The sequence below is a fragment of the Erythrolamprus reginae genome, chromosome 2 (assembly GCF_031021105.1).
Source record: "Erythrolamprus reginae isolate rEryReg1 chromosome 2, rEryReg1.hap1, whole genome shotgun sequence".
NCBI lineage: Eukaryota > Metazoa > Chordata > Lepidosauria > Squamata > Dipsadidae > Erythrolamprus > Erythrolamprus reginae.
In genome coordinates this window covers 196,472,463-196,485,440 of record NC_091951.1, presented here as the reverse complement: position 1 = coordinate 196,485,440, position 12,978 = coordinate 196,472,463, and the positions used below count along the sequence as shown (strand labels likewise).

General features: G+C 44.7%; 1 protein-coding gene across 2 annotated transcripts in view; it reads right to left on the bottom strand.

The window, feature by feature from the left end:
• Positions 1–12,978, bottom strand: part of COL5A3 (collagen type V alpha 3 chain) — a 164,098-nt gene that overhangs the window by 118,230 nt on the left and 32,890 nt on the right. For both annotated transcript variants that reach the window (XM_070741057.1, XM_070741058.1), the window contains exons 2-3: positions 5,996–6,163; positions 5,356–5,569 (exon numbers count right to left, since the gene is read on the bottom strand). In XM_070741057.1, the coding sequence (XP_070597158.1) occupies positions 5,356–5,569; positions 5,996–6,163 (382 nt within the window). The remainder of the gene's footprint in view (positions 1–5,355; positions 5,570–5,995; positions 6,164–12,978) is intronic.

Here is a 12,978-nt window from a genome sequence, read left to right as displayed (position 1 = left end):
GGGATGGTAGGCTATGAAGAGTACTTCAGATCTCCGGATGGATCTTGTGCGTTGGATATAAATCTTTAGCGCTCTAGTGAGATCTAGAGTGTGCCATCTAATCGCCAGGGGATGCTCTCGTTGGAGGCAGAAAGAAGGTAAAACGATATCCTGAGATCTGTGGAACATGGAACTGACCTTGGGTAGAAAGGTGGGGTCCAGCCGCAGAACCACCTTATCCTAGTGAAACTGACAGAGGTCCTGTCTGATAGAAAGGGCTGCCAACTCAGATATGCGTCGGGCGGAAGTACTTGCCACCAGGAATGCTACCTTGAAGGATAGGTACCTGAGGGACGCAGAGTTCAGGGGTTCGTAAGGTGTTTGAGTAAGAGAGTGGAGAACCCGTGGCAAGTCCCAGGTTGGATATCTGTGGATTTTAGAAGGCCTGAGATTGGCCACTCCTCTAGAAATTCTTGGATTTCTGGAAGGGAGCGTAGGGGTTGCCTGCGAGGCCCCGCCAAGACGGAAGAGATAGCGGCCAGATGGCGGCGGATGGTGCTGGTAGAGAGACCTTGGTGGAAACCTTTCATAAGGAAGGCGATTATCCTGTGTATGGGAAGACACAGGGGGGATAAGCCCTCCTGCGAGCACCACTGATGAAATTTGGACCAAGTATGGTCGTAGATCCGATTGGTAGACCCCCTTCTGGATTTCAGAATGATTTCCACTGTGTCTGGGTCATACCCTCGCAGGTCTAAGTCCCTCCGGATAACAGCCAGGCGGTGAGGTGGAACCACTCTGGATCCGGATGGAAGGAGGCCCCCTGCCGCAACATATCCTCCGAAGCGGGGAGTCGCCAGGGGTCCTGGACGGACAGTTGTTGAAGGTCCGCGAACCAGGGCCTGCGAGGCCAGTGAGGGGCAATCAGGATTACACGTGCTTTCTCCAGGAGGATTTTGTTGATCACGTCTGGCAGAATTGGAATTGGAGGGAAGGCATACAGTAGGCCTGGAGGCCAAGGACTCCTGAGGGCATTGACTGCCTCCGCTCCCGGAGACGGGAACCTGGAGATGAAGCGGGGAAGCTGGGTATTGTCTCTGGTCGCGAATAGATCCAACACTGGATGGCCGAACCTGAGGCAGATTTGGTGGAACAGTGACTGATGGAAATTCCACTCGCCTGGATCTATGGTGGCTCGTGAGAGCCAGTCCGCTTGGACGTTGAGGCTCCCCGAGATGTGATCGGCTAGAAGCGATTGGAGATTTTTCTCTGCCCAAAGACCCAACTTCAGGGCCTCCCTCATGAGGGCCTTGGATCTTGTGCCTCCCTGTCTGCAAATATGGCTTTTGGTGGCTATATTGTCGGTGAGAATCAGCACATGTTGGTTGGATATGTGAGGTTGGAATTGCTTTAGAGCTAGAGACACGGCTCTTAATTCTAGCCAATTGATGGGCTTGGAAGCCTCCTCCGGTGACCATGTGCCCTGAGCTAAAAGACCTTGGGCGTGGGCTCCCCAGCCCGAGAGGCTGGCATCTGTGGTGACTACAAACTGGTCGGGACACCGGAAGGGGGATCCCTTGTCTAGGGCTGGAGAAGTCCACCACTTGAGGGATCTGCGAACCGACGGTGGGATGGTGATGCGTCGGTTCGAGTTGCTGTGGCCTGATCTCTGAAATGGTAATAGTAGCCATTGAAGTTCCCTGGCGTGAAGGCGGGCCCAGGGAACAATACCAATACATGACACCATCTTACCCAAAAGGGAGGATAGGGTGACAATGGAGGCCGATTGCTGGGGCAGGATGCGAGCAATGAGATCCAAAATGCTGCGTTTTCTCTCATTGGAGAGAAAAACCTGGGATATTTCGGAATTAATGATAGTCCCCAGATGCAGGATGGAAGTGGATGGATCAAGATGACTCTTGTTAAGGTTTATGGAAAAACCATGGTTCTGTAGAACCGACATGGTAGAGGAGAGGTCTGCAGCTACACCAGCTCTGGAATTACCATGAATTAAAATGTCATCTAAATAACATAAAATATGAATGGGAGAGGCCCGGATATGAGCCGCCAAGGATCCCAAGAGTTTAGTGAAAACCCTGGGAGCTGAGGAGAGCCCAAAAGGCATAGCCCTATACTGAAAATGCCTGCCCTGAAAGGCAAAGCGCAGAAATCTCCTATGGACCTTGGCAATGGGGATATGGAGGTAGGCCTCAGTGAGATCTAGAGACACCATAAAGTCTCCTCGATGAAGAGCTGATAAAATGGAAGATAGGGAGTGCATTTTGAATTTTCTATATTTAATGAAGCGGTTTAATTTCTTTAGGTCCAAGATGGCTCTCCAACCTCCAGAAGTCTTAGGGACCATGAAGAGGATGGAATAGAAGCCTAAACCTCTCTGGAGAGAGGGGACCGGTTGAATAGCTCTAATAGTCAACAAATGAGAAATAGCCTCCTCCATTCGAATACGAGATGGAGAGGAACTGGGAGAGGGACAAGAAATAAAACGGTTAGGGGGAGAAGAAATAAACTCTAACCTTAGGCCCCTTTCCACTGTGTCAATGACCCAGGGGTCCTTACAAGAGCGGTGCCAGGCGGAAGAGAACCAGGCTAGGCGACCGCCTATAGGCAGGTGAGAAAACTTACCATCTGGTTCTTTTGGAAGTTCTGGTAGTAGAGGATCCTCTCTGATAGCGGGACCCTCTGCCCCTGGTGGTTCTAGCTTGGGATCGAAAGCGAGGGGAATACTGACCTGGGCTCTTGTGAAATGCGAAGCTTTGATCCTGCTGACGCCCGGTGCGCCGAAAGGACTGCGGTTTCGGGGCCTTCTTGGTGGTAGGTCCCAAGACCTTTTTCTTGTCTGCGTTTTCCGTAAGGAGAGGGTCCAGAAGATCTCCGAAGAGGAGGTTACGTTTCAGTGGACCCATAGCTAACTGCCATTTCTGTCTTACCCCCGCCTGCCAAGGGCGGAGCCATAGAAGCCTTCTGGCCGTTGTGGAGGCTGCTACTGACCTGGCTGCAAATCTGGAAGATTGGAGAGTAGCATCTGCTATATATTGGGCAGCTGCGAAGATTTTGTTGAAATCCTGTTGGCCCCGTAAGTCATCTGGAGGCAGGTGTAGTTGGAGCTGACGAAGCCATAAGAGCATAGCTCTGGAAAAGAAGGATGCCGCTGCAGCACTCTTAATGGCCCATGAGTCTGCAAGGAGACTTCTTTTGAGCATTTGTTCAAGTCGTTTGTCCTCTGGCCGGAGGACCTCCTCTGCCTCGCCAGGTATGGCAGCCGTTGAGTGGAGCGTCTTCACTGGTTCATGTGGCCTGGGACATGTTAGGAGTTCCTCATAGGAGGGGGAGAGCTTGTAGAGCTTCTTGTCCTTGGGAGTGGGAGTGAAGCCTATGGTTGGGTGGTCCCACTGTTTAAGCAAGGCATCCTTAAACAACTTGGGCATAGGAATTACCTCATTGTCTTCCTGTTCCTCCATGAAGTAAGGAAGATTTTCCTCTGGGGGGTCTGTGGAAGGAGTAGCTTGCTTCTCTTGCCCGGCTAGCCCCGTAGATACTCTAGCTATTTAGCAGGAGAGATTTGAAAAGCTGCGAAGGGAAAATAGCAGCTGGGGCTGGAATCTTAATCTGAGATTCCTCATCCTCCGACAGACGCTGAAAGGGGTCATCATCCTCTTCTGCATCCACGTCCTCATCCTCTTCCTGAGAGGAGTCAGAGACCACCATGACTGGGGCTCTGTAGGAAGGAGAAGAACTCACGGGACGGGAGGAGCGAGGGGGAGGATGAGACAGAGGAGGTACATTTAAAGATGAGAGTCTAGCATCAATAGTGTTAGTCAGAATAGTCAAGATAGACTGAAACTCCGGTGGCAAGGAAGAAATATCAGCCGGAAAAGCCTGAGGATCCCTGAGGCCCTGAACAGGTTCTGGCTGGGGGAAATCCTCGGTAATATCTGGCTCCTCTGGACCTAAACCCCATAGGTTAGGTTGGGGTGGATTTAGGTTTGGCTCATCCAGGGATAGCACAGGTACCCCAGAGGGAGGCAGGTTAGAGGCCTCCGGGGGGGTAGGATTGATATGCACTTGGGCCTGCACCTTAAAACGTTTGGCTGATTTATCATGTATTTTTTGTAGGGCTAGGTCCCTTCTCTTCTCAGCCCTAGTGGGCTTGGCTAAAGACTGAGAGCCTGAGGAAGAGGAGGAAGAGGCCTGGGGAAGCTCAGAAGGATTACCAGTAGGCCTAACCTCTTTGGAACCTTTGGTAGTGCCTCTCTTGGGAAGGGAAGCCATAGTCTGAGCAATTACAGAAGACAAGGCTTGAGCCAAAAAATAGGGGGGAGAAGAATTATTTTGTGGAATTCCCAAGAGGATAGGTGACCCTGCTCCTAGGCTCAGGAGCTGCTGCGCCTTAAGAGGCAATCCTGGGCGATACCAAGAGTTCTTGTCCTTAAGTGCAGCGTGGCAGGCCTCACTAACTTAACTTTAAGAAAAACCAAGGCACACTGGTTGGAGGCCACTTCCGTGGAGAATAGGCCCGAGGGAACTCAAAGCGACGACTCCAGGGTCAGGCGGCGGGCTGTAGGCACTAATGGCCGACCCCTTAGGGCAGAACCGAAAGTGCAACTTACTGGGCGTCAGAGCCTTGGCGCCAAAATAACTGCTCCGTTATTTGCAATAGGAGCGACTAAGCCCGGGAGACAAATCAAGTCCCACACCGCGGGAGGTAAATAGCCCTTAATTAGTTGAAAGAATAAAGCTTGCTCTCGGCAGGACCTCCAAGGCCGGAATTAACAAACCGGCCGCGGCTACAGCACGGAGGGAAAAACCGCGAATGGCTGAGCCGTTAACTTCTCCCCCAACTCAAAGCCCAGTAGGGCTGAGAAAAAAACTGCCGGCAAGCTGAGTAATGGAAAAATCTTACTTGCTATTGAAGAGAGATCGAAGGGAAGGTGTTTTATCGAGAGGAACGAGCATTCACACACATCCGAGGATGCGAACTGAGCGAATTCTGGGGAAGGGGCGGATCCAGCAGTCTTTTTTAATACTAGGCTCAGTTCCAACGGATTGGACAGGAGCAACCCATGTGACTGCTGGACCCACTCCTTCAGTACGGAGAATCAAATGTTTTGGTGTATATGTTTGCGCGTGTGTGTGTAAATATTACTTCTGTCAAACTGTCATAACAACAAACCTGTATTGTATTCCTTTAAAGACCATTGTAAAAGTAATCCTATTTTTTTTTAAAAAAACCACACTCAAACTAAGTAATAATTTCAGTCATGGCCACATCTCTATGATAAGAAAACATTTATAAGTAGCGTCCTTCTATATACAGTAGGTATATTATTTCTTCCCTACCCCAATATCCCAACTCACTTGCCGTCAGCCAAGTTGACTCTGTGAAAATGAGGATAGTCCTCAGGCACTGGGAAACCCAGCTGGTCTTCATAGAGAAAGACAGGGGATCGTCCAATCTCTACACCAAGCTGCTGTATGTTACGTTCATCAAACAGGGAAAACAAAAAAGACTGGCTGCCTTTGAGTGCTCTCATTGTGGCTAATATTGAAAAGTCCACTGGGAAGTGACCATCTGCAAGAGGAGGAGACAATGCATCCTGAGAAATCAACAGAACCAGGAACCAAAGAAGCATTTCAACCCATCTCCAAATGCTCTCCCTTTTCACCAACATGAGGGCCCTACACATTTCCCAGTAGTCCTGAATCCCTGAAGGATTTAATGCAAAAAAAGTGCAGATTTTTTTAAAAAAAGTTCCCATTTAATTTCAAGCCAGTCCTAATTTCCCACATGGCCATATACAATGCATGCATTTGTACTCAGCTTTTTTTTCTCTTTGCAATCTTAGGAAGCAAGTTTTGGAACACATCTGTCTTCTGCACTTTGAGCAATCATTCTGAACATGTGCAAGTGATGAGGCCTCCCACATACGTATTGTAAACCGGCTTTGGGGTTCAACTAACTATGCCAACCCACATAGATAGATTGCTTTTACATTACCAGGGAAGAGCTGCTTGGTGGGGATGATGAAATGAGTCCGATTCTCCAGGCGGAAGGCCAAGTCAGTTTCCTCCGATCCATTCCTCTGAGTGCAGATCCCAGCAGCGATGGTGACCCCATCCTTGCCCTCCCGCACACCAAACGCCTGGAGCACATCCACCAGGCCATCTGGAAGACAAGCGCAGGACACGGTCCATCTCAGGCTCACAGCAAAGGCAAATAAGGACAGCCCATGCTTTCCACCTCGCCGCTTTTCCCTTCTTGCGAAGCTTGTTTTACCCCGAGGCAACAAGATGTGTTTGAAAATAAATGGCAAACATGTCTCAAATCCCTATCAGCTCTAATAGAACTACTATCTCTCGTCACTATTAAGATACTGTACAGTTGAACACAAATTGTCTAGGCAAAAAAGAGACTCTGAAAAGAAAACCACAAGGGATACCTTAAAAAGATTATTTATATAAGGCAAAACTATGTTGCTGTTATATATAATGTTTTTGTAGGCTTTTCCCTGTTTCCTCAAGCAGGTGTATTCACTGCAGTCTTTCTAAGGCAGAAGATAGCAGTGGAGCATGTCTGATATAATGTATATTTATGTGCTGAATACAAAGTCTTTGAAATAATTTTTAATTTTTTGCTCAGGTGGAGACATTCAAGGAGAATCAATTCAAGAAAAGAGGAAGGTAGGATTTGCAGCAACCCTATATCAACAACTTGACTAGAACTGGAAGCATCATTCAAAATGGATATTCATTACAATTATAAATCATAAAACCCTATTAATAGCCAGATCTGTTGGAAAAGATTAAAGAGACAGCCAATTAGTTGCTTCAAACAACAAAGTTATCATAGCCTCACCTGCTTTCTTCCAAAATCCTTCCAACTCAAAGATAGGCTGATGGCTTGTGTAGGTTCAGCTCAGGGCATATCAGTTTTCCAGATAAGGGGGGAAATGTTTCTGGTACCTAAACAATGCTACATGCCCTTAGTTTCCAAGAAATGGAAACTGAATTATGTCCCTTAAAACTCAAGTTGTCACATTTCAGGTCAAATAATAATACAGTACTCTGTAAGCACACCTTAAAATATACATATAATGGATATGGGGGAAAGATCAACAGATCTCCTTCCTGCCTTTCCAGTGCAAAGGTTTTTAAAGATGTGCTAAATTCTTCAATGAGTCAATATATAATAATCTGCAAAACCCTGGTATATTTGATACCTGAAAAATGCAAATCCCAGTTATTGATTTCCTCATAAGAGTGATAACACTACCAGCTCTATTCAGGTCACTGGCCACTAAATACTTTAAAATGTGCAACCCAACTACAAAGATTTGCTTGACAACACCAGATTTCCATCCTTGGCAAGACAAGGATGATGTACAGCAGCTTGTATTCTGGCCTGATCGAATGAATGGTAGCTCATCCTCTCCTGTCTGGTGAAGTCAAAACCAGCCTAGGAATCATTTTGCCCAGGAAGCAGAGTAACGACGCTGAGACAGTAGCTGGATTTAATAATGGGTCACTTTATTAATTAGCATAAATTTAAATAATGTCAATTTGCATAACATCAATTTAACTACATAATTCAAACGTTATAACAATGTAAACAAAGGACCTGCAGAGGCCAACAACTAATGGGGCGGAATCTACCTGTCAAAACATTCATGGCAACTTTTGGGCGTAACTCCTTCCTGATCCAGGTGAAGGTAGCCAACTTCACCTGTATCTGAGCCACGCCCATAGCAGGTGGGAGGAGCTCACCGTCAAAACCACGAGGGAAATTGGATAAGGTGAGTCCCATGGGCATCCCCTCTCCAATCTCCGAAGTTGCACGAACCTCTAGTTCATGGGGAGAGGCAGCCCACCATCTTGAAAAGATGCCCTAAAGGAGAACGCGCAGTTGTTCCTACTGCCCATTTCCACCCCTAACCCGCCAAACCCCAGTGACCAGAGGGAAGCCAAATTGATCCAATGTATCTCTACATTGCGCAGCACCCCCTAACCAGTCCATCTTTAACGACAGTGTGGAATAGGCAAAAAAATGGCCGCACCAAGGAGAGGCTGCCAAAAAATCCTATTCCACCCCAAGGCGACCCCGTCCAGGCACACAGTAATATAGAGTAGGGCGGGCAGGTGTTCGCTTTCGGGATAGCTGAGGGCAAAAGGAGGAAGTCCGCTTCAAGCCGCCCTTAAATGGGGCGGCTTAGGACTTCCTCCCTGGCCCAAGAGGCAGCACGTCAGCCTGGCACGCTGCCAAAAGCTGAACTTCCGGGTTTTGCCCGGAAGCCAGAACGGGCACCGGCAGCGTCTTCCCAGCTCCGGGGGCAATTTCGGCTCTTAAAGGCGCCGTCCATGCATATCTTATTTTGCCAAGTTAATTCTTTCAAGCTTTGGCTGGGACCCCAATCTGTAGACATCCCTAGCACTGATCGCAGTGTGGAGTATAAAACAACACATTACTAGTCCAAGCACCTTCCCAACCAACATTCCTGGCCCATCCTCCTTCACCCCACTCCACTCCCTTCTTGCCTGATCCATATGGCGACCCCATTGCAGATATAGAATGAAAGGAATGTTAAGTAAAACACAGTTAAATTAGACTTCCCCAATACTACTGGCAAACCAATCTCAATCCTCTGGCTGTTTGCCTTCATTTCTAAGTGTCCAATGAGTGGACACTTAATTGAATAGCAAACATCTTCTCCGAGTGCAAATTTCAGCCACACATGCTAATAATTAGGAATCTGTCAACGAGTAGGCTGGTTACTGAAAACACCCCTTTCTATATATTAAGTATCACTAACAGACTGTGACCAGAAAGTTTCATGCCTATTTCTATATAGCAGAGATAGAGAATCTTTAAAGAGCTGATGGCAACATTAGTTATTCTGAGAAAATGTTCTGGGCACTCTCATTAAAAAATTAGCAATTGCAGTTTACATCATTCATAAAATGGTTCCCGGAGGTATGTGACCAATTAGGTACATGCAGTTACTAGAAGATCTGTGAGGTTTTCCCCATCTTCTCATTTAGCATTCCAGAAATCCCTTTCATTGCTGCCACTGTTGCACCTCCTCTTTCTTCCAGAATCACTAAACTTCAGCCATCCATCATTTTTTAAATTTCTAACAATCCCAGTAGTGTTGAAGGGTGGTTCTTTGGTTTGATGCTTGATAGCTTCCCACTTTTAAAAAAAGAACCTAAAAAATAAAACTCAGATAGGCCACAGAGCTTATAGGGCACAAAGAGTGTGATTTGTGAATGGTCAAACAAGTGGCAACTTCAAATCTCAATCAACAAATGCTTAGTCTTACATATTGGCAAAAATAATCAAAACACAAAATACAAACTTAGATGATCATGACCTTGTTAACAATCCTCACTCAGTAAAGGACCTTGGAGTATTCATTTCTAATGATCTAAGTGCCAGAGTCCACTGCAACAGCATTGCTAAGAAGGCATTAAGAGTGGTTAACCTAATCTTGGGTAATATTGTACTTTTAACCAGAGCGTACAAAATATTTGCTAGACCAATTCTCGAATACAGCTCATCTGTTTGGAACCCACACTACATATCGCTCATTAATACAATTGAAAATGTCCAGAGATATTTCACGAGAAGAATACTAAACTCCTGTTTGCAACAGAATACCTTATGCCACCAGACTCGAAATTTTGAGCCTAGAAAATTTAGAACTATGCTGCCTTTAATCTGACCTGTGTGTAGCACACAAAAGTATATGATACAATGTCCTACTTGTCAATGACTACTTCAGCTTCAACCACAACAATACACGAACTCAAAGAGATACAAACATAATGTAAACCGCTCCAAACTTCATTGCAAAAAAATCAACTTCAGCAAGAGAGTGGTCAATGCCAGGAATACATTACCTGACTCTGTAGTTTCTTCCCCAAACCCCCAAAACTTTAAACTTAAACTGTCTACTGTTGACCTCACCCCATTCCTAAGAGGTCTGTAAGGGGCGTGCATAAGCAGACCATTGTGCCTACAGTCCCTGTCATAATGTATCCATGTATTCATAAAATTTGTTGTACCCATAACCATGCTTGTACTTCTTAAATATTCAGAATCATGTTTATACTTAGTTTATACATTGTCTGAATCATATACATGCTTGATAAAATAACTAAATTAAATAAATAAAAATTTGCAGGCACATTCTTGCCATAGGCATTATAGTGTCTATCAGTACATTCATATTTCAGATTATTTGTTCATTTGTATGTGTATGTATATATGCATACAGTTTGTACAAAAGGATTCTTCCATATCTTTCTTATATATTCTTCCACTAATAAATTCCAAGAAAATATATCTAGTGAGAAGTAAAGCTCAGTGTTTACCACTTGTTTCTTGCTTCTTTCTCTCTCAAAATACAATAAAAGCCAAGAATGCTCTTAGTCTCTGACTTTGGTTGCAAAATCCTTTTCTTTCTTAGATGATGGATGACATTTTATCAAAAAATGAGGCCTCTCCATCAAAAATATTTCCCGTCCCCTATGTGATGGAATACTTCAGCAAACTTGGCACTTTAAATTCATTGCCATCTTCTAGATCAATGGTTCTCAACTTGGGGGGGGGGGGGGTCAGGACCCATTTGGGGATTGAACAATTGTTTCACAGGGGTCGCCTATACCATGGGAAAAGACAAATTTCCCATGGTGTTAGGAACTAAAGCTTCTATTCTGGCGCCTTGGAACATATTTTTACAATCCGACCAATCAGGCGTTTACAGTGAGGATGTCCCTCTGACCTTCCTGCCAATCAGCTTAAAGCTCTGTTGGGAGAATTGGCACTAGACTTATGGTTGGGGGTTACCACAGCATGAGGAATTGTATAATGGGGTCGTGGCAGTGGAAAGGCTGAGAACCACTATTCTAGATGCAAAACATTTTGAATGATCAGTCTCACACTGTGTTGCTTGTACAGAATTTAAAATCAGCTCCAATGTCAAATGAAGAGGGACTTTATACTTGAGGTAGAGAGGAGGGATGAAACTTTGATTTTTTTTGTTTTGTTTTGCTGATTAGATAGGTTTGTTGTTATAGAAACGGCTAGCATATATTATATAAAAGTAAAACATTGAGTTTTTATGTTACTCCCTTATCCTACTGCACCAAAAGGAACAGGAAGCTAATGTTTTTCTTTTTCCCTTTATCCCACACCTTTCTCTCTTCCCCTTCTCCTCCTTCAATTTCCCATTATCTTCATTTTTATTTTATATTTTGATAAACTAATAAAAATATCTGAACCCTTAAATTAAGAGTGTGAGCTGAGTTCCTACCTTCACCACAAAACCAACTGGAGACCCAGTCAATGTCTCTTGGCCATAGGAAGGAGACAAGGGCAAACCACTTTTGAAATCTTGCCGAGAAAACTATAGGGACCTATCCAAGAAGTCATCAGGAATTATACTGACTTAAAGGCATGTGTGCACATACACATACCCGCAAAAACAGTGTGATAACAAAAAGTGTATATAGCTTTTTTCTTCAATCTAGCATCCCTCAACAATAGCAATAGCTCTTAAAACTTATTTACTGCTCCATGGTGCTTTCTAGCACACGCTGGGTGGTTTATAAAGATCAGCCTATTGCCCTTAACAATTTGAGTCCTCATTTTACTGAAGGATGGAAGGTTGAGTTGAACCAGTCAGGATGGGTCGGATCTTAGCTTCAACAAAAGCTAAAAGGTAGCAATTTGGAAAACTAAAATTTAAGGAACATTATTTAAAATAGGATGTCTGAAAACATAATGTAGCATCTTGCCTCTTTCATGCATATAAATACAGCTGCATTCCACTGGTACCAAATTTGTTTTTAAAAGTTTCTGGATTCACTCACTGAAAAACTTTTTATGTTTTCACTGTATATACCCTATGGAAAGATGGGTAGCCAATAAATAAACAAACAAACCAATAAACAAACCTTGGAGCTGTTGGGAGAAGATAAGATTACCCTCCTCCACTCTGCACTCTGGAGTGGAGTGGAATGGAATGGAATTTTTATTGGCCAAGTGTGATTGGACACACAAGGAATTTGTCTGGGTGCATATGTTCTCAGTGTACATAAAAGAAAATATACGTTTGTCAAGAATAATAAGGTACAGCACATAGTGATAGTCCAGGTACAAATAAGCAATCCAATGATATTAGGAACCAGTCAATATAAATTGTAAGGATACAAGCAACAAAGTTACAGTCATACAGTCATTTGTGGGAGGAGATGGGTGATGGGAATGATGAGATTAATAGTAGTGCAGACTTAATAAATAGTTTGACAGTAGTGAGGGAATTGTTTAGCAGAGTGATGGCATTCGGGGGAAAACTGTTCATGTGTCCAGTTGTTCTGGTGTACAGTGTTCTATATTGTCATTTTGAAGGTAGAAGTTGAAGGAGTTTGTGTCCAGGATGCGAGGAATCCATAAATATTTTAATGGCCCTCTTTTTGACTTGTGCAGTATATGGGTCCTCAATGGAAGGCAGGTTGGTGGCAATTGTTTTTTCTGCAGTTCTGATTATCTTCTGAAGTCTGTGTCTGTGTCAGCTTGAATCAGCCTACCATGCACTTTTCTCAGGATAGATAAACAGAACGACTTCTACATCCTACACATTTCGTATGTTGGTTATTTGACCCCTCGGTGTGATTAAAAAGAACAATCACAGTTTGTTAGTATCTTCCACATCCCAGAATTAGATCTGGAGAATAACTGCTTGTAGCCGTTTTGTTATACTGTACTTGAAAAATTTCACTCAAAACTTTTTCCTTAAATGATTGACCTCTAGTTGTAGCCTGAATTCAGAGCTCAATGGGAACAGATCAGAAGACATCCCATACTCACGCCTGCCACCCTTGAGAATACTGGGAAAGAAGCTGCAGCAAGTTATTCCCCTCCGTGTCTGGCAACAAACTGCAAAATGTCCTGACTCATGGTAAAAGGTTGGGGGTGGGGAG